Here is a 16,512-nt window from a genome sequence, read left to right as displayed (position 1 = left end):
GGATGGCCATTTTCATGATATTGATTCTTCCTACCCATGAGCATGGAATGTTCTTCCATTTGTTTGTATCCTGTTTTATTTCCTTGAGCAGTGGTTTGTAGTTCTCCTTGAAGAGGTCTTTCACATCCCTTGTAAGTTGGATTCCTAGGTATTTTATTCTCTTTGAAGCAATTGTGAATGGGAGTTCACTCATGATTTGGCTCTCTGTTTGTCTGTTATTGATGTATAAGAATGCTTGTGATTTTTGCACATTGATTTTGTATCCTGAGACTTTGCTGAAGTTGCTTATCAGCTTAAGGAGATTTTGGGCTGAGACAATGGGGTTTTCTAGATATACTATCATGTCATCTGCAAACAGGGACAATTTGACTTCCTCTTTTCCTAATTGAATACCCTTGATTTCCTTCTCCTGCCTAATTGCCCTGGCCAGAACTTCCAACACTATGTTGAATAGAAGTGGTGAGAGAGGGCATCCCTGTCTGAGATACCATCTCACACCAGTTAGAATGGCAATCATTAAAAAGTCAGGAAACAACAGGTGCTGGAGAGGATGTGGAGAAATAGGAACACTTTTACACTGTTGGTGGGACTGTAAACTAGTTCAACCCTTGTGGAAGTCAGTGTGGCGATTCCTCAGGGATCTAGAACTAGAAATTCCATTCGACCCAGCCATCCCATTACTGGGTATATACCCAAAGGACTATAAATCATGCTGCTATAAAGACACATGCACACGTATGTTTATTGCAGCATTATTCACAATAGCAAAGACTTGGAACCAACCCAAATGTCCAACAATGATAGACTGGATTAAGAAAATGTGGCACATATACACCATGGAATACTATGCAGCCATAAAAAATGATGAGTTCATGTCCTTTGTAGGGACATGGATGAAATTGGAAATCATCATTCTCAGTAAACTATCGCAAGAACAAAAAACCAAACACCGCATATTCTCACTCATAGGTGGGAATTGAACAATGAGAACACATGGATACAGGAAGGGGAACATCACACTTGGGGGACTGTTGTGGGGTGGGGGGAGGGGGGAGGGATAGCATTGGGAGATATACCTAATGCTAGATGACGAGTTGATGGGTGCAGCGCACCAGCATGGCACATGTATACATATGTAACTTACCTGCACATTGCGCACATGTACCATAAAACCTAAAGTATAATAATAATAATAAGAAGAAGAAGAAGAAGAATAATAAAAGAAAAAAGAAAAAATAAAAATAAATAAAAAAATAAAAAAAAAAAGACCTGGTAAAAGAATTAGTCTGAAAACCCAATAAATGAAAATATTAAATGAAAGAGGGTATAGTTAAGTAAAAGAAAAAGGCTTTTAATATTGAATTTAACACATGGCAAAATATCACTGAACCACTCCAAGTAAGAATGAATGAACCACTTGTCTAGTGTATGACAGCATTAAAATCACCCATTTGACATACAAATTAGTACTGGAGTGTCTTTTGTCATACAGATATGCAGGAATTACTATACAGTGACCAGATGTATTGGATATATTATCTAAACTCACATAGAAGACAGAATGGATCTGAGAAATACAGCTTATTCATGTGCCTGAATAAGTATTATATAATCAGAAGCCATGTGATACCATTTTAATATGTATTCATTAACTATTTCCTGTAATTACAATTGATTAGCAGTTTATTGCTATAAGATGGTTTCTTTACAATTACCACTTCCCCTTTTGTATTTGTATTTGGCCCTGCTTCCACATTAAATACATCAGAAAACTTTAGAATCTGCCATTTTTTATCTAGATAAAACATTGCTTTTCACCAGAATAGAGTAAAGAAGGACTGCAAAGATCTTAGTTTACTTAGGGTACCACGTAGAGGCTTCTCTAGCCCAGAATTTAGTCTTGCTAAATCCCACTTGTCAGTTATTCCTTAATTCACTTTATCTTAAAGGTTAAATAAAGCAATGAGCTATAGTGTATAGTATAATCAAGTATAGTCAAATATGCTGTAAGCAAAGCTATATTATTAAGACTTAAGAAAAATCAGATAATCTCTAATGAGTGAAGTAGAGTCCTAGATCTCTGAAATGTATGGTACTGTTCACATGGTAGACCCGTTTTTGTGCTAATCCTTGTTGCTGTATGGCTGAGTTTAATTTGACAAGCCAAACAAATGTCGACTGCACCTATTGGTAGGGTTAAGAAGAGTAGGAAGACCTTTGTATCAAAACAAGCATAAAGTCAATTCAAGCCTTTATTGTGTCACATTTAAAATGAAAAACATGGCAAAGTCTCACTCTTGTGCTGTTGCAAAAATAATTGTTTTTAAAAAATCTCATGTGAGATATTACATCTTTGGCTACTAAACCGTAATTAGATTCTCTGGGCTTAGAAACAAAACATGCCAGCAGGATATATACAGAAAGCCCCAGAAAGATACCTCTTACAAAACTGAAGCATGCTGAATTAATCTCAGAGAACAAGTATATAAATCTGGGAATTGAAGCAATAACTATTCAGTATCAATAGGGAGAGCTAGTCTACCGTATCATGTATTAAGTAAACAAGGATATAAAAAGGTACATTTTTATATCCTTGAGCAGAGTGTTCAGATATAAAGTAGAATGTTTATTTTGACATTAATCAAATGTTACCTAGTGGAAAATGTATAATTTGTTTTGATACCCATGGCAACCATTACCCACATTACCCTACTTCTAACATAAGGTCAAAGTTTCAGCTTGTAAAAACTCCATAGTGAATCCATCTCTTTCCTGGAAGTAAATCGTGATGTTTAGTAAGAATGATGAGTTAGTGCCATAGCATGCTTAATGTGTTATTGTGTTGTTTTCCTCCCTATAGGAAAATAAGGTAATGGGATGCAACTCTAGAGACAGTGATGGGTCTGAGACTGGAAAACTGGCCAACAACATAGAAGAAATTGAAAGCTCCAATTAGTGTTTTTATAACTTTAGTTTTAAGAAAAACTGTAAATGTCTTATTGGTATGTTAGTCTCTGAAACTCATAAGACTAAAATTAATTATTAACTATATCTAGATAATATTTTATGGTTATGAGACCACTAATATTTCATCCCCAACAGTGTATCACATTCAAAAGGTTATCTACAAAAGAAATTGGAGGAATCTTTGCCTCTCACTTTGTCTTATCTTTTCAGAAAATATTAGAGATAGTTCGTCTTACCCTTAAATTGTTGTATTCTTGGCACAAAGTTAATACTTTTGTTATCAAAAGGAATATTCATCTGAACATGTCTAGTTGCAAGCAGATGGGCAATTATTCTTTAAAGCAAAACAAAAAATAGAAAAGAGCAATGTATATCTGAATAATATTTTATTCTTGTCTAGAAGCCTAGACAAGAGACAGTTTTTGTGGATATTCTATCACTAAACAGTGTGAGTAACTGATACTTTCTACATGTGGCATTTAATAATTAAATTTAAAATGTGATTTCTGTTGTTTTTAAATAAAAATCATCAGATTCGTAATAAGCAAGACATGCCATTGCATCTACTTTTTAAAATAAGGTAACAACCCAATTATGTTAATTTACACTCCCCCGTAGGCCTAGTATATTTGATCTGTAGATGATAGGTTGGAAGTTAATTTGTGTTGTGGTAGTGTGAGGCTTTTCCCCCCTCTCCCCGCCCCCATTACTTCCTGGATTCCTTAACCAAGCTAAACCAAGTTTTAAGGTATTGTGGTGATCATTGGTAGCCTTTACCTTTTGCTCATCTCTTTGTTCATTTAGGCTATGAGAACGAAATACCAAAGACTGAGTGGCTTATAACAATAGAAATTTATTTCTCACAGTTCTGGAGACTAAGTCTAAGATAAAGGCTCTGGTAAGAGCCCACTTCATAGTTCATATATGGCCATCTTTATGCTGTGTCCTCATGTGGAAGAAGGGGCAAGGAAGCTCTCTCAGGTCCATTTTATAAGGTACTAATTCTATTCATGAAGGGTCTCCCTTCATGACCTCATCACCCCCAAAGGCCCTCCCTCCTAATATCATTACCTTGGGGTTAAGATTTTAACATGAATTTGGGGAAGACACAAACATTCAGACCGTGGCACCCTTCTCTCTTTAGCCCTGTCTCCTTCCCCTCTTTGCTCAAGCTCTTCCTCTAGCCTTTGGTCTCAGGCACCCGAGATTATCCTTCTACAATTATGTGTTCAAAAGGGTCAAAATAACTTCCTAAGACACTGTAAACCAATTCAGCATATGTGTTGTCCCTGTATTAAACTTCTCTAGCTCCAGATAGTATCTATCTAGTTCTTCAGATTAATATGATACTTCTAGAACTTCTAAACCTGTCATGGGTCTTTTTACCTGTTCTAAAATTTATTAGACCTCTTTATATTTTAAGCATTTAGATAAAGAATGAGAAGTGAATATCCTTTATCAGCTTCAAGTATGCAAGGAATTCTTTCTTGATCTTGTTATGCCTATAAGCACTGGCTATAGCTAAACTTGGCTTTCTTCCTGACATTTTTCTTGCCTTGCTCGTCAGCAAATGTTTTAGTCTGTAGGTTTATATCAGATTATAAGAAAATAGTTTATATATTAATGCAACTTGAACATGCTGGACATCATATAAAAGTTGGGAGTAACAGTGGAAAGTCTTCTACATAACTCTGATTTGTTAAGTGATAAAAGATTACTTCGAAAGACTCATGAACTAAAAACTCCTGTTGAGTCCTTATTCTCATAGCTTTTCATAAGTTTTGTGTAGTAAAAAGCAAAGTAGTAGTGAAGAGGGCCTTAATACACCTAATCCAGACATTGGTTTTCTTGGTTTTTTAACATGTTTACTAGAAATATTATGTAGTAAAATATAAGCAGTTTTTAAAAAGAGAGAGCAAGCTTTTTTCCAATTTCCAGGAAAAACTGCAAAGTCATCATCTGAATCTTGTGATCTTTGGCACTCACATCTGTGACCTGACACAGGATGAAAGTTATCTTGTCTCAATATGTGTTATTCTACATACCCACCCTGTACTCCACAGCCCACCATTTAATTACTCCTTACCACAGGAATGTCTGTGGCTAAATAAGAAACTAACCATAGTTGCCCTCCCATTTGACCCACAGAGGTTGGAACTTGGCTGTGATCCATCACAGTCCTAACTGTGTTTTGAATCTCAGTTTTTATTGTATACATTCTTTTCAGAGTATAGTGTACTTTATGTAATATGACCAGTGGCTTGGACACAGTGTGGGTTTACTAGTCTCAGTTGTCTAGTGTAAACAGAAGCTGATAAATGCTTGTTGCTGAAATTCAGTTCCCAAATGTCACAGATCAAAAGAAAATGTAACACAAGACTTATTAGGGCTCCTGATACAAAATGGTATTAGATGATGATGTAATTTTATCAGAAGAGCCTTGTCCTCTCACATGAGCCAGGGTATGTTTTTAAGAATAAGAATTGTTTTCAAGCAAACTTTTCTATCATAGTTCGCTTTTCAAAAAAATTTCCACATAGCCATTTCTGGAAGGACTTGTTTAAAAGTAGAAGCTATTATTAAACACTAATCTATAAATCTATAGGAAGATCCTAATTGCCATATTCACAAACACTAAGTCACTAACATAATTTTAAAAATTAAAACATAGTATAAAAGAAAACTTTTTAACCCGGAGTTCATCATGAATTTCAGGAGGTTTTTGAACTAATTGAAATTATATGTAAAGTGTTCCACATAAATGCCATTTTTTGAGACACAATATTCATAGTCTTTATCTGATTGCCAAAAGGTTTGTGACCCAGCACATTAGGAGTCACTGGTAAAAATCACTGCTCCATCATAAAGAGTTCACCATGAACACCATAAAGCCCTATCTCACATTCCATTTGGGGAGAAGTTTGCATTTTACATTTGAATCTATGCATTTGCAAAGTGTTGTAAATTTCTCTCCTATAAAAGGAGTAATTAAGGAAAGGATAATGGAAGAAGAGAGGAAAGAAGGAAACCATCTCGTAATAAGAATCTACCTATGAATCAGGCATATATACACACACACACACACACACACACACACACACACAGAAACACAGGCACACCTCAAAGATACTGCAAATTCAGTTCCAGACCAATCCAATGAGGCGAATATGGCAATAAAATGCATCACACAATTTTTTTGTCTCCCATTACATATAAAAGTTATGTTTACACTATACTGTAGTCTAGTAGGTATGCAACAGCATTATATCTAAATTAAGTATATAATCAAAAAATGCTTTATTGCTAAAAAAAAGTATGCTAACAATCACCCAAGCCTTCTGTAAATCATAATCTTTTCACTGGTGCAAGGTCTCGCCTCCATGTTGATAGCTACTGACTGATGGTTGCTAAAGGTTGCTAAAGGGCAATGGTGGCTAAAGATTGAGGTGGCTGTGGCAATTTCTTAAAATAAGACAACAGTGAAGTTTGCCATATCAATTGACCCTTCATGAAAGATTTCTCTGTAGAATGCAGTGCTATTTAACAGCATTTTACTCACAGAAGAACTTCTTTCCAAATGAAGTCAATACTCTCCAATCCTGCTGTTGCTTTATCAAATAAATTTATATAATAAATGCTTTGTTGTCAAAAATGACACAGCATCTTCACCAGGAGTAGATTCCATCTCAAGAAAACACTTTTTTTGCACATTCATAAGAAGCAACTCCTCATCCATCCAAGTTTTATCATGAGATTGCAGCAATTCAGCTACATCTCAGGCTCGCTTCTAATTCTAGTTCTTTTACTATTTCCACCACATCTGCAATTTCTACCTCCACTGAAGTCTTGAACTCCTCAAAGTCATCCATGAGGGTTGGAATCAACTTCTTCCAAACTCCATTTCTTGTTGATATTGTGACCTCCCAAGAGTCACAGATGTTTTGAAAGGCATCTAGAATGGTGGATTATTTCCAGAGGATTTCAATTTATTTTGCCCAGATCCATCAGAGGAGTCACTATCTATAGCAGCTACAGCCTTACAAAATGTATTTCTTAAAGAATAAGACCTGAAGGTTGAAATGACTCCTTCATCCATGGATTGCAAAATCTGTTAGAATGCATGAAGACAACATTCATCTCCTTGTATGTTCTCCATGAGAACCTTGGGTGACCAGGTGCATTGTCAATGAGCAATAATATTTTGAAAGGAATCTTTTTTTCTGAGCAGTAGGTCAAAACAAAGAACTTAAAATATTCAGTGACCATGCTGCAAACAGGTGTGCTGTCATCCGGACTTTGTTGTTCCATTTATAGAACACAGGCAGAGTAGATTCAGCATAATTCTTAAGGGCCCTAGGATTTTGGAATGGTCAGTGAGTATTAGCTTCAACTGAAAGTCACCGTCTACATTAGCCCCTAACAGGAGAGTCAGCCTATCCTTTGAAGCCTTGTAGCCAGGCATTGATCTCTTATCTCTAGTTATGAAAGCCCTAGATGGCATCTTCTTCCAGTCAAAGGCTGCTTCATTTACATTGAAAATCTGTTTAGTGTCATCAGCAATCTTAGCTAGATATTCTGCATAACTGCAGTTTCTCCATTAGTACCTGTTTGCTTCACCTTACACTTTTAGTTATGGAGACAGCTTCTTTTCTTAACCTCATGAACCAACCTCTGCTAGCTTCCAACTTTTCTTCTGCAGCTTCCTCATCTCTCACAGCCTTCACAGAATTGGAGAGCTAAGGCCTGGCTCTGCAGATGATGATTAAGAGAATGGTGTGGCTGGTTTGATCTCCTATCCAGACCACAAAAACTTTCCCTTATCAGTAAGAAGGCTGTTTTGCTTTCTTATCGTTTGTGTGTTCACTGGAGTAGCAACTTTAATTTCATTTAAGAATTTTTCCAGGGGGGAGGAGCCAAGATGGCCAAACAGGGACAGCTCCAGTCTACAGCTCCCAGCGTGAGCGATGCAGAAGACAAGTGATTTCTGCATTTCCATCTGAGGTACCGGGTTCATCTCACTAGGGAGTGCCAGACAGTGGGCGCAGGTCAGTGGGTGAGCGCACCGTGCCCCAGCCGAAGTAGGGGCGAGGCATTGCCTCACTCAGGAAGCGCAAGGGGTCAGGGAGTTCCCTTTCCAGGGGTGACAGATGGCATCTGGAAAATCGGGCCACTCCCACCCGAATACTGTGCTTTTCCAACGGGCTTAGGAAACGGTTCACCAGGAGATTATAGCCCACACCTGGCTCAGAGGGTCCTATGCCCACGGAGTCTCGCTGATTGCTAGCACAGCAGTCTGAGATCAAACAGCAAGGCTGCAGCCAGGCTGGGGGAGGGGCGCCTACCATTGCCCAGGCTCGCTTAGGTAAACAAAGCAGCCTGGAAGCTCAAACTGGGTGGAGCCCACCACAGCTCAAGGAGGCCTGCCTGCCTGCCTCTGTAGGCTCCACCTCTGGGGGCAGGGCACAGACAAACAGAAAGACAGCAGTAACCTCTGCAGACTTAAATGTCCCTGTCTGACAGCTTTGAGGAGAGCAGTGGTTCTCCCAGCACGCAGCTGGAGATCTGTGAACGGGCAGACTGCCTCCTCAAGTGGGTCCCTGACCCCAACCCCCGAGCAGCCTAACTGGGAGGCACCCCCCAGCAGGGGCAGACTGACACCTCACACGGCCGACCGGGTACTCCAACAGACCTGCAGCTGAGGGTCCTGTCTGTTAGAAGGAAAACTAACAAACAGAAAGAACATCCACACCAAAAACCCATCTGTACGTCACCATCATCAAAGACCAAAAGTAGATAAAACCACAAAGATGGCGAAAAAACAGAGCAGAAAAACTGGAAACTCTAAAAAGCAGAGTGCCTCTCCTCCTCCAAAGGAACGCAGTTCCTCACCAGCAACGGAAAAAAGCTGGATGGAGAATGACTTTGACGAGCTGAGAGAAGACGGCTTCAGACGATCAAATTACTCCGAGCTACGGGAGGATATTCAAACCAAAGGCAAAGAAGTTGAAAACTTTGAAAAAAATTTAGAAGAATGTATAACTAGAATAACCAATACAGAGAAGTGCTTAAAAGAGCTGATGGAGCTGAAAACCAAGGCTCGAGAACTATGTGAAGAATGCAGAAGCCTCAGGAGCCGATGTGATCAAATGGAAGAAAGGGTATCAGCAATGGAAGATGAAATGAATGAAATGAAGCGAGAAGGGAAGTTTAGAGAAAAAAGAATAAAAAATGAGCAAAGCCTCCAAGAAATGTGGGACTATGTGAAAAGACCAAATCTACGTCTGACTGGTGTACCTGAAAGTGACGGAGAGAATGGAACCAAGTAGGAAAACACTCTGCAGGATATTATCCAGGAAAACTTCCCCAATCTAGCAAGGCAGACCAACATTCAGATTCAGGAAATACAGAGAACGCCACAAAGATACTCCTCGAGAAGAGCAACTCCAAGACACATAATTGTCAGATTCACCAAAGTTGAAATGAAGGAAAAAATGTTAAGGGCAGCCAGAGAGAAAGGTCGGGTTACCCTCAAAGGGAAGCCCATCAGACTAACAGCGGATCTCTCGGCAGAAACCCTACAAGCCAGAAGAGAGTGGGGGCCAATATTCAACATTCTTAAAGAAAAGAATTTTCAACCCAGAATTTCATATCCAGCCAAACTAAGCTTCATAAGTGAAGGAGAAATAAAATCCTTTACAGACAAGCAAATGCTGAGAGATTTTGTCACCACCAGGCCTGCCCTAAAAGAGCTCCTGAAGGAAGCGCTAAACATGGAAAGGCACAACCGGTACCAGCAACTGCAAAATCATGCCAAAATGTAAAGACCATCGAGACTAGGAAGAGACTGCATCAACTAACGAGCAAAATAACCAGCTAACATCATAATGACAGGATCAAATTCACACATAACAATATTAACTTTAAATGTAAATGGACTAAATGCTCCAATTAAAAGACACAGACTGGCAAATTGGATAAAGACTCAAGACCCATCAGTGTGCTGTATTCAGGAAACCCATCTCATATGCAGAGACATACACAGGCTCAAAATAAAAGGATGGAGGAAGATCTACCAAGCAAATGGAAAACAAAAAAAGGCAGGGGTTGCAATCCTAGTCTCTGATGAAATGGACTTTAAACCAACAAAGATCAAAAGAGACAAAGAAGGCCATTACATAATGGCAAAGGGATCAATTCAACAAGAAGAGCTAACTCTCCTAAATATATATGCACCCAATACAGGAGCACCCAGATTCATAAAGCAAGTCCTGAGTGACCTACAAAGAGACTTAGACTCCCACACATTAATAATGGGAGACTTTAACACCCCACTGTCAACATTAGACAGATCAATGAGACAGAAAGTCAACAAGGATACCCAGGAATTGAACTCAGCTCTGCACCAAGCAGACCTAATAGACATCTACAGAACTCTCCACCCCAAATCAACAGAATATACATTTTTTTCAGCACCACACCACACCTATTCCAAAATTGACCACATACTTGGAAGTAAAGCTCTCCTCAGTGAATGTAAAAGAACAGAAATTATAACAAACTATCTCTCAGATCACAGTGCAATCAAGCTAGAACTCAGGATTAAGAATCTCACTCAAAACCGCTCAACTACATGGAAACTGAACAACCTGCTCCTGAATGACTACTGGGTACATAACGAAATGAAGGCAGAAATAAAGATGTTCTTTGAAACCAACGAGAACCAAGACACAACATACCAGAATCTCTGGGATGCATTCAAAGCAGTGTGTAGAGGGAAATTTATAGCACTAAATGCCCACAAGAGAAAGCAGGAAAGATCCAAAATTGACACCCTAACATCACAATTAAAAGAACTAGAAAAGCAAGAGCAAACACATTCAAAAGCTAGCAGAAGGCAAGAAATAACTAAAATCAGAGCAGAACTGAAGGAAATAGAGACACAAAAAACCCTTCAAAAAATTAATGAATCCAGGAGCTGGTTTTTTGAAAGGATCAAGAAAATTGGTAGACCACTAGCAAGATTAGTAAAGAAAAAAAGAGAGAAGAATCAAATAGATGCAATAAAAAATGATAAAGGAGATATCACCACCGATCCCACAGAAATACAAACTACCATCAGAGAATACTACAAACATCTCTATGCAAATAAACTAGAAAATCTAGAAGAAATGGATAATTTCCTCAACACATACACCCTCCCAAGACTAAACCAGGAAGAAGTTGAATCTCTGAATAGACCAATAACAGCAGCTGAAATTGTGGCAATAATCAATAGCTTACCAACCAAAAAGAGTCCAGGACCAGATGGATTCACAGCCGAATTCTACCAGAGGTACAAGGAGGAACTGGTACAATTCCTTCTGAAACTATTCCAATCAATAGAAAAAGAGGGAATCCTCCCTAACTCATTTTATGAGGCCAGCATCATCCTGATACCAAAGCCGGGAAGAGACACAACCAAAAAAGAGAATTTTAGACCAATATCCTTGATGAACATTGATGCAAAAATCCTCAATAAAATACTGGCAAACCGAATCCAGCAGCACATCAAAAAGCTTATCCACCATGATCAAGTAGGCTTCATCCCTGGGATGCAAGGCTGGTTCAATATACGCAAATCAATAAATGTAACCCATCATATAAACAGAACCAAAGACAAAAACCACATGATTATCTCAATAGATGCAGAAAAGGCCTTTGACAAAATTCAACAACCCTTCATGCTAAAAACTCTCAATAAATTAGGTATTGATGGGACGTATCTCAAAATAATAAGAGCTATCTATGACAAACCCACAGCCAATATCATACTGAATGGGCAAAAACTGGAAGCATTCCCTTTGAAAACTGGCACAAGACAGGGATGCCCTCTCTCACCACTTCTATTCAACATAGTGTTGGAAGTTCTGGCCAGGGCAATTAGGCAGGAGAAGGAAATAATGGGTATTTAATTAGGAAAAGAGGAAGTCAAATTGTCCCTGTTTGCAGACGACATGATGGTATATCTAGAAAACCCCATTGTCTCAGCCCAAAATCTCCTTAAGCTGATAAGCAACTTCAGCAAAGTCTCAGGATACAAAATCAATGTACAAAAATCACAAGCATTCTTATACACCAATAACAGACAAACAGAGAGCCAAATCGTGAGTGAACTCCCATTCACAATTGCTTCAAAGAGAATCAAATACCTAGGAATCCAACTTACAAGGGATGTGAAGGACCTCTTCAAGGAGAACTACAAACCACTGCTCAAGGAAATAAAAGAGGATACAAACAAATGGAAGAACATTCCATGCTCATGGGTAGGAAGAATCAATATCGTGAAAATGGCCATACTGCCCAAGGTAATTTACAGATTCAGTGCCATCCCCATCAAGCTACCAATGACTTTCTTCACAGAATTGGAAAAAACTACTTTAAAGTTCGTATGGAACCAAAAAAGAGCCCGCATCACCAAGTTAATCCTAAGCCAAAAGAACAAAGCTGGAGGCATCACACTACCTGACTTTAAACTATACTACAAGGCTACAGTAACCAAAACAGCATGGTACTGGTACCAAAACAGAGATATAGATCAATGGAACAGAACAGAGCCCTCAGAAATAATGCCGCATATCTACAACTATCTGATCTTTGACAAATCTGAGAAAAACAAGCAATGGGGAAAGGATTCCCTATTTAATAAATGGTGCTGGGAAAACTGGCTAGCCATATGTAGAAAGCTGAAACTGGATCCTTTCCTTACACCTTATACAAAAATCAATTCAAGATGGATTAAAGACTTAAACGTTAGACCTAAAACCATAAAAACCCTAGAAGAAAACCTAGGCATTACCATTCAGGGCATAGGCATGGGCAAGGACTTCATGTCTAAAACACCAAAAGCAATGGCAACAAAAGCCAAAATTGAGAAATGGGATCTAATTAAACTAAAGAGCTTCTGCACAGCAAAAGAAACTACCATCAGAGTCAACAGGCAACCTACAAAATGGGAGAAAATTTTCGCAACCCACTCATCTGACAAAGGGCTAATATCCAGAATCTACAATGAACTCAAACAAATTTACAAGAAAAAAACAAACAACCCCATCAAAAAATGGGCAAAGGACATGAACAGACACTTCTCAAAAGAAGACATTTATGCAGCCAAAAAACACATGAAAAATGCTCACCATCACTGGCCATCAGAGAAATGCAAATCAAAACCACCATGAGATACCATCTCACACCAGTTAGAATGGCAATCATTAAAAAGTCAGGAAACAACAGGTGCTGGAGAGGATGTGGAGAAATAGGAACACTTTTACACTGTTGGTGGGACTGTAAACTAGTTCAACCCTTGTGGAAGTCAGTGTGGCGATTCCTCGGGGATCTAGAACTAGAAATTCTATTTGACCCAGCCATCCCATTACTGGGTATATACCCAAAGGACTATAAACTATGCTGCTATAAAGACACATGCACACGTATGTTTATTGCGGCATTATTCACGATAGCAAAGACTTGGAACCAACCCAAATGTCCAACAATGATAGACTGGATTAAGAAAATGTGGCACATATACACTATGGAATACTACGCAGCCATAAAAAATGATGAGTTCATGACCTTTGTAGGGACATGGGTGAAACTGGAAATCATCATTCTCAGTAAACTATCGCAAGAACAAAAAACCAAACACCGCATATTCTCACTCATAGATGGGAATTGAACAATGAGAACACATGGTCACAGGAAGGGGAACATCACACTTTAGGAACTGTTGTGGGGTGGAGGGAGGGGGGAGGGATAGCACTGGGAGATATACCTAATGCTAGATGACGAGTTGGTGGGTGCAGTGCACCAGCATGGCACATGTATACATATGTAACTAACCTGCACATCGCACACATGTACCCTAAAACCTAAAGTATAATAATAATAAATAAAGAAAGAAAGAAAGAATTTTTCCCTTGCGTTCACAACTTGGCTGTTTGGCACAAAATGCCCAACTTATAGGCTGTCTTGGCTATCAACATGCCTTCCTCACTAATCTTAATCATTTCTAGATTTTTTATTTAAAGTGAAAGTTATGTGACTCTTCCTTTCATTTGAACACCAAAGGCCATTTTGAGGTTATTAATTGGCCTAATTTTAATATTTTTGTGTCTCAGGAAATAGGGAGGCTTAAGGAGAAGGAGAGAAACAGAGAAATGGCTATTCAGTGGAGTAGTCAAAACACATACAACATTTATTCACTAAGTTTGCCATCTTATATAGGTATGGCTCATGTCCCCCAAAGTAATTACAATAGCAGCATATGGGATCACTTATCACAGATCATCATAACAGATATAATAATAATGAAAAAGTTTCAAATATTGCAATAATTACTAAAATGGAACTTAGAGGTACGAAGTGAGCATATGCTATTGTAAAAATGTTACCAATAGACTTGCTTGACACCAGATTGCCACAACCCTTCAATTGGTTAAAAATGCAATATTTGTGACATGCACTATTAGCAAAGCACAATAAATGAGGTGTTCCTGTATATATAATTTTTCCAACAACCCTCTAAGTGTACTGTTTAACTGAATTATTATTACACATTTAACAGGTAACAAAACTAAAGCCAAAAAGGCTAAGAAACTTGGCCAAGATCCCACAGCTAACAAACGGCAGAGTGGTGATTCAGACCCAGGGCTGTCTGTCTACAAAGTTCCTACACTTTCCTCCAAACCACCCAGCCTGTTTACTTGAAGTAGTATTTTCTCCTTCTTGACTAATGGCAAGAAATTATATGAAAAATTATTATTTGGCTTATTACTCTGTTAACTAGGTCTAAAATTATCTCCATCTTTACTACACAACTGTTTTCACTCAGGTCGCTGATATCTTGTGCCTGACTTATTGAAAGACTTACTGCAGCTCCCCACTCTTCCTGCCTGCAGCTTCCCATCCCTCAGTTCCACCCTACACTAGACTGAGCTTTTTGAAATGTAAATTTGATAGTTGCCAAAATACCTATGACTAGTTGCTAAAGTATCTATGACTTTCCATTGCCTTCAAAATGAAGTTCGAATCCTAATCATGTTTTATAAGGCTCTCCATGATCTGGATTCTGCTCTGTGTTCCAAGGTCCTTCCTGGCCGCTGCTCCCTCACCCTCTTAGGTTTCAGCCATAATTACCTACTTGTAGTTCCTTAAGTTCTTTTTGTTTTTCTCCTCATTTGGAGCATTCTTCCCACTTCTGTTCACCTAGGTAACTCCCATTTGTTTTGAAATGCTGTTTATATAGCATTTCTTCATGGAAGTCTTCCTTAACAACTCAAGTCTGGAACTAAGTACCACTCTTAAATCCTCATAGAAAATCTTTTACTTAGTTTACTTATAGAGAGCAACTTTATTTATGCATTAGTTAAATCTCATGCTTCCTTGAGGGAAATACAGCACCATGTGAGGGCACAAAGCTTAGAAAGGAAAGGATGGGCAACTTTTCATGCGCCACTTACCCCCTTTTTCAGGCTTTCTTGTGCAAGGCGCAATTTGAACAACCATAAATGATGGCTGTAGGTAGCATTTATCAAATGGTATTGTAATCACCTGTTTACTTATTCATATCCCCATCTAGCTCATTGAGGAGAGGGACTATATTGCATTCATTGTTGTATCCCCAGCCCCTAGCATGGTGCCTTTCAAATAGAAAGCACACAATAAATATTTGATAGCCAGATTGATGAAGTTAATGAACAAACACGTGAATATAATAGTTTGCAGTAGACTACACCTTTGCACAAGTTGTCCTAAAGAGGAAGGCAAAAGAAAAAAATACTATTGTCAAGTACTCGTTTAGTTCAGGACAATAAACATTGAATGCCTACAAATGGAAACTATTGTGAGGCAAGAAAAATGAAAAAGATACAGTCCCTTGCTCCCATAAGACTTCCAGTCTTTTTAGGAAGATTAGTCATGTATACAAATGATTAAAATTGAAGGCAGAATGCAACGTTGTGACATGTGCTATATGAGATTTATAATTAAAGTTCTGGAAATTACTGAGAAGGAAGAAATTTCATCTAAGTAAGTGAGGAATTCTGAAAGCTTTATGGAGAGGGTGATAATAGACCTAGACCTTCAACTATGGGTAGGATTTCAGTAATACAAAGTGGTGGGGAGGGCCACAGGAGGGAGTATTTCAGGCCAAGGAAACAGCACAGTAGCGTTGGAAAGCACAGGGCTTCTTTGAAGAGCAGTTTGGCTGCTGATAAAGCTGGAAAGATGTGGAGAATCTGATTATGATAGAGGACCTTGAGTGCTATGTTAAAGAGTTTTCATTTTAGCAGTCGGGAGCTATTAAAGGTTTTTAGAAAAGGAAAGTGACACTATCAGCTGTATTCTGGAAAGTCATTTGGAAAATAACTTTTTTATTTGTATTCAGGTTTGCCAAAATTTCAGCGTCTTCCCTTTCTTTTGCCCTTGATCCCAATTAAACAAATTTTAAAACACCAAGGAACAGAGATTATCCCTAATATTCCCAGTCTATCTCAATGCTAGATTCTTACC

At 38.5% G+C, this 16,512-nt stretch overlaps 1 protein-coding gene across 5 annotated transcripts in view; it reads left to right on the top strand.

The window, feature by feature from the left end:
• TBCK (TBC1 domain containing kinase) overlaps nucleotides 1–16,512 on the top strand; it is a 267,698-nt gene that overhangs the window by 240,058 nt on the left and 11,128 nt on the right. For 2 of the 5 annotated variants that reach the window (XM_063723558.1, XM_054554231.2), the window contains exon 26: nucleotides 2,861–3,515. The exons of the other annotated variants lie outside the window; for them this stretch is intronic. In XM_063723558.1, coding sequence (XP_063579628.1) covers nucleotides 2,861–2,956 — 96 coding nt within the window. In that variant the 3' untranslated portion in view covers nucleotides 2,957–3,515. Of the gene's footprint in view, nucleotides 1–2,860; nucleotides 3,516–16,512 lie in introns of those variants that run through there. 5 annotated transcript variants of the gene reach the window in all.

Source organism: Pongo abelii, chromosome 3 (assembly GCF_028885655.2).
Source record: "Pongo abelii isolate AG06213 chromosome 3, NHGRI_mPonAbe1-v2.0_pri, whole genome shotgun sequence".
NCBI lineage: Eukaryota > Metazoa > Chordata > Mammalia > Primates > Hominidae > Pongo > Pongo abelii.
Note: the sequence above shows the minus strand (reverse complement) of the source record. Positions and strands in the feature narration are given on the sequence as shown.